Here is a 15928-nt window from a genome sequence, read left to right as displayed (position 1 = left end):
TTGAGGCCAAGGAAAAGAAATGGGATGCTTGGCTGGTAGGCTTAGGCCCGCCCGCCCCGCTGCTAACGCTATCCCAACTGCACGCAGTGTGGCCGCGCGAGAGCCCCCCTGGGAACCCGCCCAGCCACGCATTTCAAAAGACAATTTTCAGGTGAATCAAACCTTGTCTGCTGGAGCAGTGGGGCACAAAGGGAGCTTTCACGACACTCGCAAGTCACAAGGCAGGGCAGAAATAAGCTGTACGCATAGGACCAGCAGCTGTTAAAGCCATCACACAAACCCTCTATCTAGGCTGCACCGCTCCAGTCCTCGGGGTCTTCACCGGGGCGCTCGGAGAGCGCTGAGTCTTTGGCTCTTGGGACCCTTAAATTCATTGGGGGGGGGGTCAAGGCAATAGTAGTTTTCCCTGAGCACCCGGGAACGGGAAAATTTCTCCTCCCGCCCCTCCAGTGCCCCTCAAGCCAGGTTTCCCCTTCACAGTTTGCAACCGGACTCCCATTTGACAGAAGGCATCATTGCACCCAGAATGGGACGCTTCTGGTTTATTCTGCTGCCTGCTCAGAGATGCCCTGCTCCAGGTCCCTGAGACGCTTAAGTTAGTGCACACTGGAGTGCCCTTTCCGTTCTAGCTATTACTGTACCCAGTGCCCGCAGAAGGACTTTGCAAGCCCATGCTGCTGCAAAGAACAGAAGTCATCCTGCGAAGGATGTCAGCGAAGGTCTATAGGAGTACCCCACCCAAAGTTCTACCCCAGGGGACCCATTTGGAAGGACCTGAGGTCGTAAAAGACCTCACGCGTGACAGGCAAGATTGTAACTGGAAACCCGACCCCTCCGGCTCCCAGAATCCGTTGTAGGCACTCTGGCCCCCCGGGAACGCGACTGGAGTGGGTCGGCAGGGGTGCGGACAGGCGAATTCCCCGCACCTCGCTGCTCCACTCGTGCGTGACCGGAGCAGGGGCCTTGGAGGACCTCGCCCATGGGCTCCCGGGGCCGGGGAGAGCTGGCGAGCTTTGTGCCAGGCAGCGGCAGAGCCAGAGAGCTGTCCCCACGCGAGGAGTCACGCAGAAACAGCGGGTACCGCGGTCGTGCCTCGCCCCCCAACTCCCACCTCCAAACCCCCCCCAAACACCGCATGTTCTTAGCCATCAGGGGGCAAACTAGCGGAATGTGCTTTTGGGGTGTTTGGGGCTCAAGGCCCACATCCGAGCCTCAAAAGGCAAGAGTGAATCCACAGGTCTGGCAAAGCAGCGAACTTTGCAGCGAACCTGAAGTCGAGAGCGGGCGGGAGTCCAAGTCTAAAGCGCGCGGGATCCTTTGGAGTGTCCGCACCCTGGAGGATGCGGGCAGGGAAGAGTGCAGAGCTCAGGGGAAGGCAGGCAAGACGCTTGCAATACCCACCCCCGAGCTCTGACCTCCTCGGGGGAGTCCTGGGGTGCAAGGGGTTGGGGAGCGTTAGCTACCGCGGTTTGGGACGACAGGGCCGAGCGACCCGACAGGTGAATGCGGCGGGAGGGAGCAAATGCGTTCAAATCCCCCCTGCACTTACTTCTTCGCTGGCGCCTTCCCCGGGAGGCGTTTTGGCTGCCGATGTATTCCATAAAGTTCAAAATGATAAAAAACCAAGAAATCAGTCGCAAGTGCATAGTAACCCAGTAATCTTTCCCCTCCTTGACTCCTTTGGGTTTGTTTTTGTTTTTGTTTTTGTTTTTTTTTCCTGGGGATGGTTAACGGTATTTGAATGTTTGAGAAATAGACAACGTAAGAGAGCGAGCGAGCGAGCGAGCCAGAGAGCGCCGAGAACCCCAAGCAGCGGACTTCTGCGCTCGAATCCGAGAGGCTCGGCTGGGGTGGCCAACGAAGCGGGTCGGGTGACTGGGAACACGACTATAGTACTTTCAAGGGCTCCGAGCCCTGAGTGGCGGCGGCTCCGCTAGAGTGGCTGTCAGTGCCGCGAGCGAGGGTTCTCGGAGCAGCGAGCGGCCTCGCCGGGGCGGCCGCAGGTAGCATGGTGCGCAGCGGCACCGCGGGCGGGATCCTGGCGTGCGGGCGTGCGGGCGGGCGGGCGGGCAGCGACGGCCCCGGGTGTTCAGAGGTGGTGGTGGTGGCGTTGGCGGCTGCGGCTGGGGCCCCGGGAGCGCAGGGGAGCGGGCGCAGTGGGCACCGCGGCCATGGCCAAGGGGGTGGCGGAGGAGACCCCGAGTTGCTTGCTTCTGCTGTGCGCGAGTAGGAGCCGCTTCAGTGTCGGGCAGGGCTTGCTTGAGCACCCCAGAAGGGAGGAGGGAGGGTGGGAGGGAGGGAGGGAGGGATGGGGCTTGGGAGGGGGGGAGAGCAGTGGATGGATGGCTGCAGGGGGCGGGGGAGCTCGGGGGGCGGGGAAGGAAACGGCTGGAGCCACAACCCTGAGCGACCTCAAGAACTTTCAATTTCAAGAGGCAAAGAGGGAGCTGGAAAAGTACAGGCGCCGCGTTTTGGCAGAGGGACGGGAAGAGGCGCCTAAGGGGTCCTGGGTCTGCAGCCGCGGAGCATCTCTGGACAAGGCACAGAAGGCGCTAGAACCCGAGCTGCCCGGGGAGGCTCAGCGTGCGGAGAAGACAGAGAGAGAGAGAGAGAGAGAGAGAGAGAGAGAGAGAGAGAGAGAGAGAGAGAGAGAGAGAGAGAGAGAGAGAGAGAGAGAGAGAGAGAGAGAGAGAGAGAGAGAGAGAGAGAGAGAGAGAGAGAGAGAGAGAGAGAGAGAGAGAGAGAGAGAGAGAGAGAGAGAGAGAGAGAGAGAGAGAGAGAAAGAGAGAGAGAGAGGGTAGCTCCCGGGGGAGAGAGATGGGCGCGCTGGGGCAGGGAAGGAGCAGGAGCAAGGGCCAGACCCGTGTCCTCCTCCCCACCAACAGGATCCGCGGGTCTGGGCTTCTCAGGGCGCACTCCGCTCTTGGTGGCTGTGCGCCCCACGTCCCCATCTCAAGAGCCCGCAGAGGGTCAGCTGGCCTGGGAGCGCCTGGCCCTTTGCTGTATGGGAAGGGGGGAAATCTCTAGGGGGCTGAGGGCAGCGGGCTCCCCCATCCAAACCCCCGCCCCGTATACTTGCATCCCTCCTCTGTGGCTTTTCGAGCCCCTTCCCTCTTTTCTTTCTTTCAATAAAAGTAGCTTCTTTCCGTGGGACTCGGATTCGGGAGGGTGGTCCTGGGAAACCTCAGTGACCGCTCTGGGTCAAGTCGGCCAGAGTTACCTGCCCGGGGAAGGGAAGACCCAGAGGTGGGCTCTGTCAGGATTATCCCTTTGGAAATGCAGCTGCGCTGCGGCTCTTTCCCAAACTCTGCTTTGCAGACTGAGGCTTGGAAGATTCCTCCCCCAAACTCGGGCAGTTTGCTCAGTTTGCTGCTAGAAGCTCCACTGCCCTTCCACCGTCCCTCCCTTCTTTCCTCTCTTTTCCCTCCCTCCTTTCCTCTCTCTCACTCTCTCCCTCCCTCACCCCTCTCTCCGTCTGTCTGTGTCTCACTCCCCTTCTCTTCCTTCTCTCCCTTCTCCTCTTCCTCTACCTCCTTGCTCTTTCCTTTCTAAACTCTCCTTTCTTCTCGTTTCTGCTTTCCTTTCTCTTCTTTCTCCTCTACGCTCAAGTCTTCTTTAGAGGATAATTTTGTGCAATCTTGGCTTTTATCTGTGGGACCGGGAATGATATTCATCAAGATCTTTACCAGTCTTGAAGCAGGACAGGAGGGCTCAAGACGTCCTCCTCTTCTCAATGCAAGTGGGGCCCAGTGGCAATGGTATAATATACTTCCTTCACCCAAGGCTGGGAGAATTGAGAGCAGTCTCTTTAGATCTGCATGTATAAGATTGTTGGTAATGACCTCGTTTTATTCCACCTTCCTTTCTTCCACATTTCAGTAGCACAGTGGATGTACTTCTAGTAGCTGCTGAAATATTCCGTTGAAAGTATAAGTCCCTCACATTATTTTAATATAAAAATTGTTCTCTCTGTTGCAACGAGGGACTGCATTTGGCATTACTACTCTTTCGTACAGCAAACTCTTCTGAGGGTCACTTTGAAAGAGCTTTTGGTTATGGGACACCATAGCTAAATAAAACACCAAAAATCTTGACGGGGTAAACAAGATTGTATTTCTTTTCATTTCATTTGTAATCCTCCTACTGGATTGCCTTCAATTTATGTGTTGAGAACTGAGTGGAGAAAGAGCAACAAAATTGGCAATTGATACTCTGTTCATCCCATTTTGCAAATTTGCAGTGCTTCAGATGGTTACATTGCTCTGAAGTCTTCTGTGGAGATGCTGTTACACATTCCAGAAAGAAAAATGGATGAGGATCTGAGATTGCAGAGAATCAAAAGGAAGAAAGCATCAATCTGCATTCAAAATGCTGAAAGTTAGAATTTGCCAGGCTGATTATTCCATTGCTAATTCCTTAATTTAATTATGAATCATCTCTTATCTTGCAGACTTGTATTGGGAATCAGAAAGTAGGGATCTATTTTTTGTTCGTTGGTTTTCGGGACTTTTTATTTTGGAAAAGAAAACAAGTCTATTATTTTTTCTTTGTGACTTATTTTCAAAGAATTCTCATTCTCTCTCTCTCTTCTCTCTCTGTCTCTGTCTCTCTGTCTCTGTCTCTCTCTCTTTCTCTCTCTCTCTCTCTCTCTCTCTCTCACACACACACACACACACACACACACACACACACACACACACACACCCCTACTTCTTTTTTATCCATTGCATAAGATTCACTTGTAAATGATTGAGATTTTCACTTTGAACCAGAAAGTAAGTGTTAGTAAGGCAATTCCAATAACGATTATCCCAAAAAGAAGCTACTCTATTTTTTTGTTCCTGTCCTGTTAGCTTTGAGTTCCTTCTTACTTAATACCTCAGATCCTGAATATCTGCACCATAAAACATGGGGGATTTAAAGGCTGTGGGAGGCTCCCTTTGAAAAGGACTCCAGAGACAGCCTTTCTAATCCAGGACACTTGAGCCGGATGGGCTGAGATTGCAAAAGGGATGTTAAAAAGCAATTTGGTGAACAACTTCAGGGAAATAAACACTAAGAAAGACATTAACTTTTCACTGTGTGTTGTGTAGACATATGTTAGCTTGGATGAGAACAGGAATGGCAGTGTAAATAAATAAACAAATAGTGAGAAGCTGCAGTTCTTGAGCCATCCTCAAAAAGAAGTACTAGGCACAATGGCCTGGAAAAGCTTGTCAAGTGCTGTTCTGAGTGAACATAAGGAAAACATTAAATAAATGGCGAGTGTATTCTTTCTCTCTTGACATTATGCTTTAGAATAACTTTTTCCTGATCCAAGTTACCGTGCTATTAAATGCATGTTTACTTGCCTGGCTGAGGCTTACATTCCCTCAATTGTCCTAGCAGCTTATGGAAACCATGCCTTGGCTTATTTTATACAACACAGTTACTCCTCCCCCGCTCCTGCCTCTTTTTTTTTTTTTTAATCAAGAAAGCAGCACTCACAGAAGCCTGTGGCTGCCAGTGAATTCTAGGGTCCAAGCCTAGAGCAAATTAAAAACCATAAGCTCAGCATGGAAGTCAACATTTGCTTGTTATTTTTCACTAGAAATCATTAAAGTCCCAGCGAGTGTAAGAGAATCAGACCAGAATAGTTTGTAATATGGCAAGACTAGTTTAAAATCTGAGACTAGTTCCTGCACCTACTTCTCTACTCTTTCCTCCCTCTTATACTAAGCAGTGTCAACAGCAACACATTTTTATCCACTGGAGCGGTGACACTTTAAGGAAAGAATATGAAAGTCATATTGTTGAATCCATACTGCAAATATGTGAAAGGGGGTGTGTTTGAGAAAGAAAAAGCAAGCCCAATAGTTTGGAATGGGATAGAACTAGTAGTGATGAGAGATGTTTGGCAAAGTTTAGGCTGACATCAGTCATTCTACCACAGAGCTGACATGCAGATCCTGAAAATGCTCAGTTCTCCAGTTACTCAGGTCTGGAGGCATCTGAGTGAGTAAATCAACAGGGCACTGCTGGCTGAATCTGTGTAACTGACAGAGCTAGAAGACATCCCTGAAATATAGAGCAAACAACAACATGTAAAAGTCACTGCAATTAGCAGCTGAAGGACAACTACTATTTTTAGAGAGAGAAATAGCAGAGACAGAATTATTACAGGAATTCAAAAATGATAAAATGTTTATGTAGCATTAAGGCAATGAGAAAATCAAGACTCATGATGGATTACTTTCTTTCAACAAAAATTCTTCCTCCCAAATGTAGTTATGGGTCACTTATAAAACTGTGCTAAGCCTGGACTGCAATGCCTATGTAAAAATATCCTTTAAGAAATCAGTTAATTGAACTGTTTTTAAGAGTGTATACCCAAATATACATAATATAAACAATTTGATATCACAGAAAAATTTGATGATAGAAATTAAGTATTAAGAAATAAAGTATTTTAATAAATGGGACACTAGACTATAGACTGACAATGTAGAATTAAGGTAAATTCTTGCTCTGTTCTATATCTGTTGTATTTCAGTTTTCTTCTGAAAATGAGAGTACAGCAAAATGACCTCCAAAGTTTATTTCAGTTCTGAAAATAATGGTAATATCCACAAAAAAGGCACACTTGTAATTGCAAATATCAAAGCTATTTCTAGTAATGTGACATCACAGCTTTCATTTACGGAATTGTGTTTAATTGAATGGCCCCAGATTTAGAAATCTGCTTTCAAACTTGTTGTTTTTCTGGAAATGCCTAACCCATTACAAGAATCCTAGATGACTCTCACTTAGCAAAATAAGTCCAAGACTAGTATAATTTTTCTAGATGTTTATAGACTTTGGGCCAAGGACAACCAGATTTTAAACCTCAGACTATGGGCAGGCTTCTAGAAAGAGTATGGAAACAAACTTTTCCATATTGGGGATGTTCATACTATCTCATGTTGATATCAGGAACTAAAGTCATTGGTGAGATAAGGTAGGAACATGTATTTTATATAATGAAGACTTTCCTTTGTTATTTCTTTTTTTCCCTTCCCATATCTTTGGATGAAAATTTAGATGCATGTCTTCCTTTTTTTCCAGGCACTTTTTTTTTTTTTCAGAAAGTCAACAATGAAGCTTGAGTAGCTGTGGTCTTAGCTGAAGTTTGAAGGATTGCTCTCAAACACATAAAAATACTATAAGGTGAAGCATGTAAAGTTAAGTCAAGTCCAATTCATTAACAAATTGTGTTTGTTTGCAGTGGCATTTGCATAGAGAAAATTAAAATAGCTTTGAAAGTCAGTATTTTATAAATGAGACAACTAAAGCCCCAAAGGTAAAATCACTAGGCTAAGCTTATATAAAAGCAATCTGCTTATTTAATATTAATTTCAGTGGCTATTGTTCTTCATCTTCTTGGACCCTAATAAACTGGTTTCATTGGGCAAATAATTTTAACTTTCCTTTGCTTTCTGCTGAGTTAAATCAATGGGGAGATTAGCAAGAAATCAAAACAGGGAGGAAAAGCAATTCTGTTTCCTTTCTGCTTTGATATTTTGGAATAACTATCTCTTGGGAGACTGCAGCTTTATCAATGAGCCCTGTTCGTAAGGGTCATAAATGGAGCCTGGTTTACTATACTCTTGATGCTCTTTAGATATCAGAGTTTAAAATGACTTCCAATTATTTTAGATTACTGGATGCCTCAATTTTGTTTTCTGTTGTTTTACTATGCTGCTTTATTTAAATTATCCTTTTATAGAATAATTCTCCAAAACTTCTTTTTGAATCCACATGTGATACATACCTTTCAGAAATGGACACAAAATGAGATTTCAAACACAAAAATTTAAAGATGACATTAATCTTTAAGGCCCATCTAGACTAAATCACCTTTTTTCCTGTTAAGTTTAAGATAAAAAGTCCATTAGTAGAAAAGAAAGTGAAAGGTGGCAACTAAGAAAAATTAGCCATTCTTTCATCATACAAATGCTTATTGATTGAGTTCACTATACTTCCAGAAATAGCTCTATGCATGACCTTTAATACAAGACTGTTGAAGGCATGACTTTATTATCAATATGGGCATACTTATTAAAGGCAATGATATAAATTGAAACAGAGGTAAAATATAGTAGCAAGTCCAACAACAACCACTAGGGAACAATTCTTCAAAAACAGCTATCTGGATGTAGTTATGAATATAGATGTGTATATATATAAAATGAAGAAAAATGGGATTTGACTATTGTGTGCCTAGATCAGTTGATTTTCTTATATATTTTCATCAGAACCCCAGAAAAGTTTTCAATTCAAAGTGCAGTCCACATAGTGCAGTTTAGTACATATAGGGACTATAGAAAACAATCACTAAATGTGAAGATGAAATGTAGCATATCTCAGTTGTTTTTTTTTTTTTTTTTTAGTTTTTGGGCCACACCCATTTGACACTCAGGGGTTACTCCTGGCTATGTGCTCAGAAATCGCCCCTGGCTTGGGGGGACCATATGGGATGCCGGGGGATCAAACCACTGTCCGTCCTATGCTAGCGCTTGCAAGGCAGACACCTTACCTCTAGCGCCACCTTCCCGACCCCGCATATCTCAGTTTTAATAAGTATATAAGTACATATGTACAATATGAGTTTTCAAATGACCCAACTGACAATTGCACAAACTACTAATAAATTTCAGTAACTACTTTAGATCAGTTGATTGAATTTCCTTAGATGGGGGGGGGAGAGACAGAGAAAATAAGTTTTCAAGAGAGAACACAGGTTTCTTTAGAGTGCAAAAGGCAGAGAGAGGTACTTAAATGAAAGCATGGGCTTGAAAGAGTAGATCTGTGTATAAGGTATTTAAAAAAAGATTGAAGCTGTATATGGGACTGATTATAAATCTCCACATGGATAGGGCACAGCAACTTTCTTTGCTTTAAGCTGACCCAGATTCAGAGGTGGAGGAATAAACTAGTCTATCTTGTTTTGTGGAGGTGAGAGGCCATGGTTGATTGCCTGGTTGCGAGGGAGGCAGCCATACTCCAAGGGTGGTATCAAACCACCTTCTGAAACAATCAATGTGTCTCAGTATTGGCCATGTGGGAGTGTTGTTAATGGCTGATAGCTCTGTGGGGATCTATGTAAGTTAATGATTTGACCAGTGACTGTAGTTAGACTGTGGGTGGATTCCTCCTAAGTAGAAAAAATTACATTTAGTTTCTTTTATTTCCTAGATGTGCCTAAATATATTTAGTTTTTCCTGATAGAAAAGAAAAGGTAAGTCTGCTTATGTGTCTAGTCCTCTCATGGCCTCGCTCTACCCCATGCGATCCCAGCCTTACACAGTATAACTTTTCTTTCCAACATGTTCTTTTCAGTATTTTGTGCACTCAACCTTACTTAAAGTCCCCTACTGAGTTTCATTCATTCTGTGTTCCTGTCCTCTTCAAGTCATTAGTTCCCTATTCTGAATGAAACTAATCTTAACTCACTTATTAGTTATAAAGGATTAAAAGTTTTTCCCTTTATACTTTTATTCGACGTCCACCTAATAATTTTTTCTAGCACCATATCTTAATTTCACATCGTCCTATAAGGTATGCCTCAGGTGATGTGGGACATAGAAAAGGCTGGCTGATGAGGACAGAGAGACAGCATGGAGAAGAACATGTCATTTGCCACTGTGTAAATGTTGATATCTTATACCACTTATCAGAGTACCACAAAAAAATGATCCCTGAGCACTGCCAGGTATTGCCATCCCCCCAAAATACCCACCTCTCAAAAAAAGAAAAGTATGAAAAAGCTTTGGTTGGTTAGTGATTCTGACATTTGAATCTTGCTTGCACTTTTTCCAGTTTGACAGGTGATATTCTGTGTTTATAGTGAGATGGCCATAATAGAATTTTCTGGAAAAAAGAAAAAGAGAGGGAAGCAAAAACTTTGCACATAGAAAACACACATCTGTTATATAATACATGTAAGAAAACCCCTTAAACTCAATGGATTAAAATTGAAGAAAAGTATCTGTAATAGAGGAAGGCAGTGGGTAGTAGTAAATGAAGGTGAGGGTAGGAGAGAAACTGGAGATATTGGTGGCAAATAATATGCTCTGGTGAATGAAATGGGTGATAAAGTATTGTAAGCAGAAAATTAATTAAGTACAACTTTGTAACTTTGTAATCAATCTCACAATAATTCAATTAAAAATAACTATGTTTTAAAAAAAACTATGTTTAACTAAAGAGAGTCTTTGTATTAAAATAATAAATTAAAACTAAATAAATTACTAATTAAAATTTTCAACTGTTGAATGATCATTCATAATTCATAATTGTGTGGGTTGACTGGATCATCTCATGATCTCTTTGGGGCTCATTCATAAATGCTCTATTAACTATAAAATCAACTGGAGCCTGAGTTCAAGTGAGAGATGAGAACTCTTCCAATGGTCACCAGTTTTCTGGATTCTAGATACATGAAGGATAAGGACTGGGATCCTGATGTTTTCCAATGTATTCAATGGCATTTTATTGTCAAAGTAAATTACATAGTCAACTCTTTTTCAGAGATCACCCATGATTTTATATAAGGCATATACACAATGAATTGTTGATACTATTTGAATCCACCATAGAATTTATAAATAGGTAATGAATTAGTTCTATATAAAGTAAAGTTTTGGAACCATTTGGCTGGTCAGAAAACTAATATTGAATAGAAATAAGAAAGCAAAATTAAAGTTTTTATGTTTTTCTTTTTACAAAGAGTATATTAGTTGTAGAATTGCTTTTCTCTCTCATCTCTATTAGGTTTAGTTCTAATCTTAAAGCTTTAGAAAAATTAGTTCTGTTCAGTGTTTCAGGTCTCTTTAAGGATGAATTTTTGATCTACATGTAAAATTATGATTTGGAACACACAGCAAAAATTGTTAGCTAATTCTGACCTTGGGGGAGGTCACAAGGGCTTCCCTCATGAAAGGTAACTTTATCCTGTTATTTTTCTTTCTTTCAATCTTTTCTCAAGAGTTAGGGAAGCATTACTTAGGATTTGTGAATACAACATAGAAGGGATCTCATTAGGAAAAACCAGTGAATGCTTTCTTTTGCTTGGAGGCCCCTTTTTGTCTACCAAAGTTGACAAAAGGACATGATTTTTGTGTACAGGAACATGATGCTATGTATGACCTTATTGAAGTAGGCTAATCTAAGTAAGATAGAGGTGATTAATTTGCTTATAAAATAGATTTACCTTTAGTATTTAGAAAACAGGACAAATAAATTAGTCAATTTAAATTCAAGTTAGTGAATTTGAATCATTACTTACTTAAGAATTAGACAGTCTCTTCCCAAAAGCACAGAGATGATTATAGTCTTTGAATATCACTCAGTGTGACCCAACCCCCAAATTGATAATAAAATGAAAAAACTAACTATATAATAGATTTACATAAGTTTACGGGAAATATTCATTACGTGTAGTCATAAGAATCAACACAATTATTGTTACATTATAAATTATATAAAATTTATCTCTCAAGTTTTTATTAAGATAAAATAATACAATTTCAAAGTTAGCCTGGATTTTAATAGATAAGTTGAGGATGTTTTCTAATAATAACTGGAATATGTCTCACCTAAATAAATATATTTTGTTTTAGATATATAATTAAAGTGTTTCTTTCACTCTGTATATATTTTATCCCTTATCAAAAAGTATTTATATCAGGGGCTAGAGTGATAGCACAGTGGGTAGGGTATTTACCTTGCATGCGTTTACCCCTGGTTTGAACTTTGGCTTTCCATATGGTCCCTCAAGCTTGCAAGGAGAAATTTCTGAATGAAGAGCCAGGAGTAATCCCTTAACGCTGCTGAGTGTGGGCCCACCCCCCAAAAACAAAACAGAATATTTACAACTTTTTATACATACTGCTTAACTTTCTTATTGCTATATGCTTATTTATTTTAATTTTAGGCTCTGTGATTTACAGTACTATTATAAAGTTTCATGCATACAATGTAGAATTATACAATACAATGCATCTGCCTCCAGAGTCTCCACATCTCTACACCTTTTCCTCAGATTAGTGTCAATCCCAAACTTGCCCAACCTCTATCCCTTACTTTACTCTTGTTTTTGGACTACACCTGGTGATGCTCCACATCACCGTGCAAGGCAAACATCCTACTCTCTATAGTATCTCTCTGGCCCCTACAACAAGAAAAATAAGAGCAAATAAATTATTTCAATCATATTGCTTTCTCCTGAGAAGGGGTTTTGCCAAAACCATACTCATTCAGTGGTTGCACCTGACTTTATGTTCAGGAATGACCTCTTGTAATTCTTAGGGTGCTGGAGATTCAAATCTCAGTTGGCTACAAGCAAAGCAATCGCCCTAACTTGTAATATCTACCCAGAAATCTAGATTGTTTTCTAAAAAATTTACAACATTCAGGAGGAGAATTTTTGACTGATGCAAAGCTTAATAAAATATAAAAGTTTGAGGGAAGATGTGCCTAAAAAGGATTATCCTTGATTGTGGGAGAAAGCAAAGTTAAAACAAAGCAAATACTGCAAGAAAATAAATATAGCAACAGAAAAGGATATATAAATATTTAAAAATAGCTTGGCTTTTAGGGATGCCAAATTAAGCATTAATTATCAATAAATAATGATAAAATTAAATAAGGCAATATTGTGATGGCCTTGACATTAAGAGGAGATTGTGCTGAAATTAATTAAAAGGTTAAAAATAGAATCCCTTAATATACATTAGCCTGAGAATTGCTATATTCTAAGACAAAGAAATAAAAAAAAACCAGAAATGTAAACTGAATACCAAAAATAAATGAGACTGATACTGAGTGAAGGTAGAAATATATATGAGATACCACCTCACACCACAGAGAATGGCACACATCACAAAGAATGAGAACAAACAGTGCTGGCGGGGATGTGGAGAGAAAGGAACCCTTATCCACTGCTGGTGGGAATGCCATCTAGTTCAACCTTTATGGAAAGCAATATGGAGATTCCTCCAAAAACTGGAAATTGAGCTCCCATACGATCCAGCTATACCACTCCTAGGAATATACCCTAAGAACACAAAAATACAATACAAAAATCCCTTCCTTACACCTATATTCATTGCAGCACTATTTACCATAGCAAGACTCTGGAAACAACCAAGATGCCCTTCAACAGACGAATGGCTAAAGAAACTGTGGTACATATACACAATGGAATATTATGCAGCTGTCAGGAGAGATGAAGTCATGAAATTTTCCTATACATGGATGTACACAGAATCTATTATGCTGAGTGAAATAAGTCAGAGAGAGAGAGAGAGAAAAACGCAGAATGGCCTCACTCATCTATGGGTTTTAAGAAAAATGAAAGACATTCTTGCAATAATAAATTTCAGACACAAAAGAGAAAAGAGCTGGAAGATCCAGCTCACCTCAGGAAGCTAACCACAAAGAGTGATGAGTTTAGTTAGAGAAATAACTACATTTTGAACTGTCCTAATATTGAGAATGTATGAGGGAAATGCAGAGCCTGTTTAGAGTACAGGCGGGGGTTGGGTGGGGAGGAGGGAGATTTGGGACATGGGTGATGGGAATGTTGCACTGGTGATGGGTGGTGTTCCTTTTATTACTGAAACCCAAACACAATCATGTATGTAATCAAGGTGTTTAAATAAAAAAAAAGAAATATATATGCTCTTTAAATTATTATTCATTAGTTTCTTAAGTTCAATTGTTGAAAAGATTGTCATTATTACTAATACAGGTTAGTAAAGATCTTGTGAGGAATTTTCTACCTAAAAATCACTGGGATTGGAAAGCTAATAAAAGTCAGTAGTACACTTAACTTGTACACAACTGATCTGGATTAAATTCCTGGAACCCTATATGGTACCCAATGTTAGCCAGGGGTTATCAATGTGTAGAGTCAGGAGCAAGCACCTGAACACCACTAGGTGTGGTCCCCAAATAGACAAATACTTAATGGGGTATTGTCAGTGACAATAAAAATTTATTAAGTCTATATGATTTAATTTAATTTAAAGAATGTTACAGCTAAGGAAATAAAAAATTATGGTCTTGACTGTTAATATTCTGCATTGCTTAATTTGTATATGATATTTAAAAAGTTTAGCAGACAAAATTTTTATTTCTTAAAATGAAATATAGGGTTACAGCTATTCTATCCTTTTAGTCAAAATTATTTTTTTGGGGGCGATAACTCTAAACCACCAAGATATTGTTCTACTTTGAGTTTACTCAAGCTGTCTTTCTTAAATTCCTAGTAATGTTATTCTTGTTGTGTATTTGTTGCAAGACTAGAAATTTCTAGACTAAAGCTTTTTGTTAATTCATAAGCAAAATTGGAAGTACAGATATAACGTCTTACAGAAGTCATCCTGTAACAAAGAATTTACTTAAAATATATTAATGTCAATAGGAAGTGAAAGTGGGGGATGAATTTGGAATGAGAAGAAAAAGAGAGTAAGAGAAAAAGTCATAGTCCAGTTTCCTGACAAGTGAACAATCATATATATATTTATGTGTACATATATACATATATATACATATATACGTATATATGATTTATATAACACTCAGGGGTTAGTCCTGGCTATGCATTCCTGGCTTGGGGGATGATACGGGGCTCCAGAGGATTGAACCATGGTCCATCCTAGGTTAGAGTGTGCACGGTGAATGCCCTACTGCTTGTGCCACCACTCCAGCCCCAACGTTCATATTTCTTTTTTATTTAGGAGTGGTATAATTATTATAGATGTATAGGTTCTTTTTTTTTTTTTAATTTTTTTTTTATTTAAACACCTTGATTACATACATGATTGTGTTTGGGTTTCAGTCATAAAAGGAACACCACCCATCACCAGTGCAACATTCCCATCACCCAAGTCCCAAATCACCCTCCTCCCCACCCAACCCCCGCCTGTACCCTAAACAGGCTCTACATTTCCCTCATACATTCTCAATATTAGGACAGTTCAAAATGTAGTTATTTCTCTAACTAAACTCATCACTCTTTGTGGTGAGCTTCCTGAGGTGAGCTGGAACTTCCAGCTCTTTTCTCTTTTGTGTCTGAAAATTATTATTACAAGGGTGTCTTTCATTTTTCTTAAAACCCATAGATGAGTGAGACCATTCTGCGTTTTTCTCTCTCTCTCTGACTTATTTCACTCAGCATAATAGATTCCATGTACATCCATGTATAGGAAAATTTCATGACTTCATCTCTCCTGACAGCTGCATAATATTCCATTGTGTATATGTACCACAGTTTCTTTAGCCATTCATCTGTTGAAGGGCATCTTGGTTGTTTCCAGAGTCTTGCTATGGTAAATAGAGCTGCAATGAATATAGGTGTAAGGAAGGGGTTTTTGTATTGTATTTTTGTGTTCCTAGGGTATATTCCTAGGAGTGGTATAGCTGGATCGTATGGGAGCTCGATTTCCAGTTTTTGGAGGAATCTCCATATCGCTTTCCATAAAGGTTGAACTAGACAGCATTCCCACCAGCAGTGGATAAGAGTTCCTTTCTCTCCACATCCCCGCCAACACTGTTTATTCTCATTCTTTGTGATGTGTGCCATTCTCTGGGGTGTGAGGTGGTATCTCATCGTTGTTTTGATTTGCATCTCCCTGATGATTAGTGATGTGGAACATTTTTTCATGTGTCTTTTGGCCATGCGTATTTCTTCTTTGTCAAAGTGTCTGTTCATTTCTTCTCCCCATTTTTTGATGGGGTTAGATGTTTTTTTCTTGTAAAGTTCTGTCAGTGCCTTGTATATTTTGGAGATTAGCCCCTTATCTGATGGGTATTGGGTGAATAGTTTCTCCCACTCAGTGGGTGGCTCTTGTATCCTGGGCACTATTTCCTTTGAGGTGCAGAAGCTTCTCAGCTTAATATATTC

At 41.1% G+C, this 15928-nt stretch overlaps 1 protein-coding gene across 1 annotated transcript in view; it reads right to left on the bottom strand.

Annotated features, from left to right (window-relative positions):
- Positions 1-1662, bottom strand: part of RSPO3 (R-spondin 3) — a 105903-nt gene extending 104241 nt beyond the window's left edge. The window contains exon 1 of the mRNA XM_049771137.1: positions 1550-1662. Within this exon, the coding sequence (XP_049627094.1) occupies positions 1550-1646 (97 nt within the window). The 5' untranslated portion in view covers positions 1647-1662. The remainder of the gene's footprint in view (positions 1-1549) is intronic.
- Positions 1663-15928: the final 14266 nt, after the last annotated feature.

This window comes from Suncus etruscus, chromosome 4, assembly GCF_024139225.1.
Source record: "Suncus etruscus isolate mSunEtr1 chromosome 4, mSunEtr1.pri.cur, whole genome shotgun sequence".
In the NCBI taxonomy this organism is placed as follows: domain Eukaryota; kingdom Metazoa; phylum Chordata; class Mammalia; order Eulipotyphla; family Soricidae; genus Suncus; species Suncus etruscus.
The sequence above is the reverse complement of the archived record's forward strand: the minus strand, read 5'-3'. Positions and strand labels throughout refer to the sequence as shown.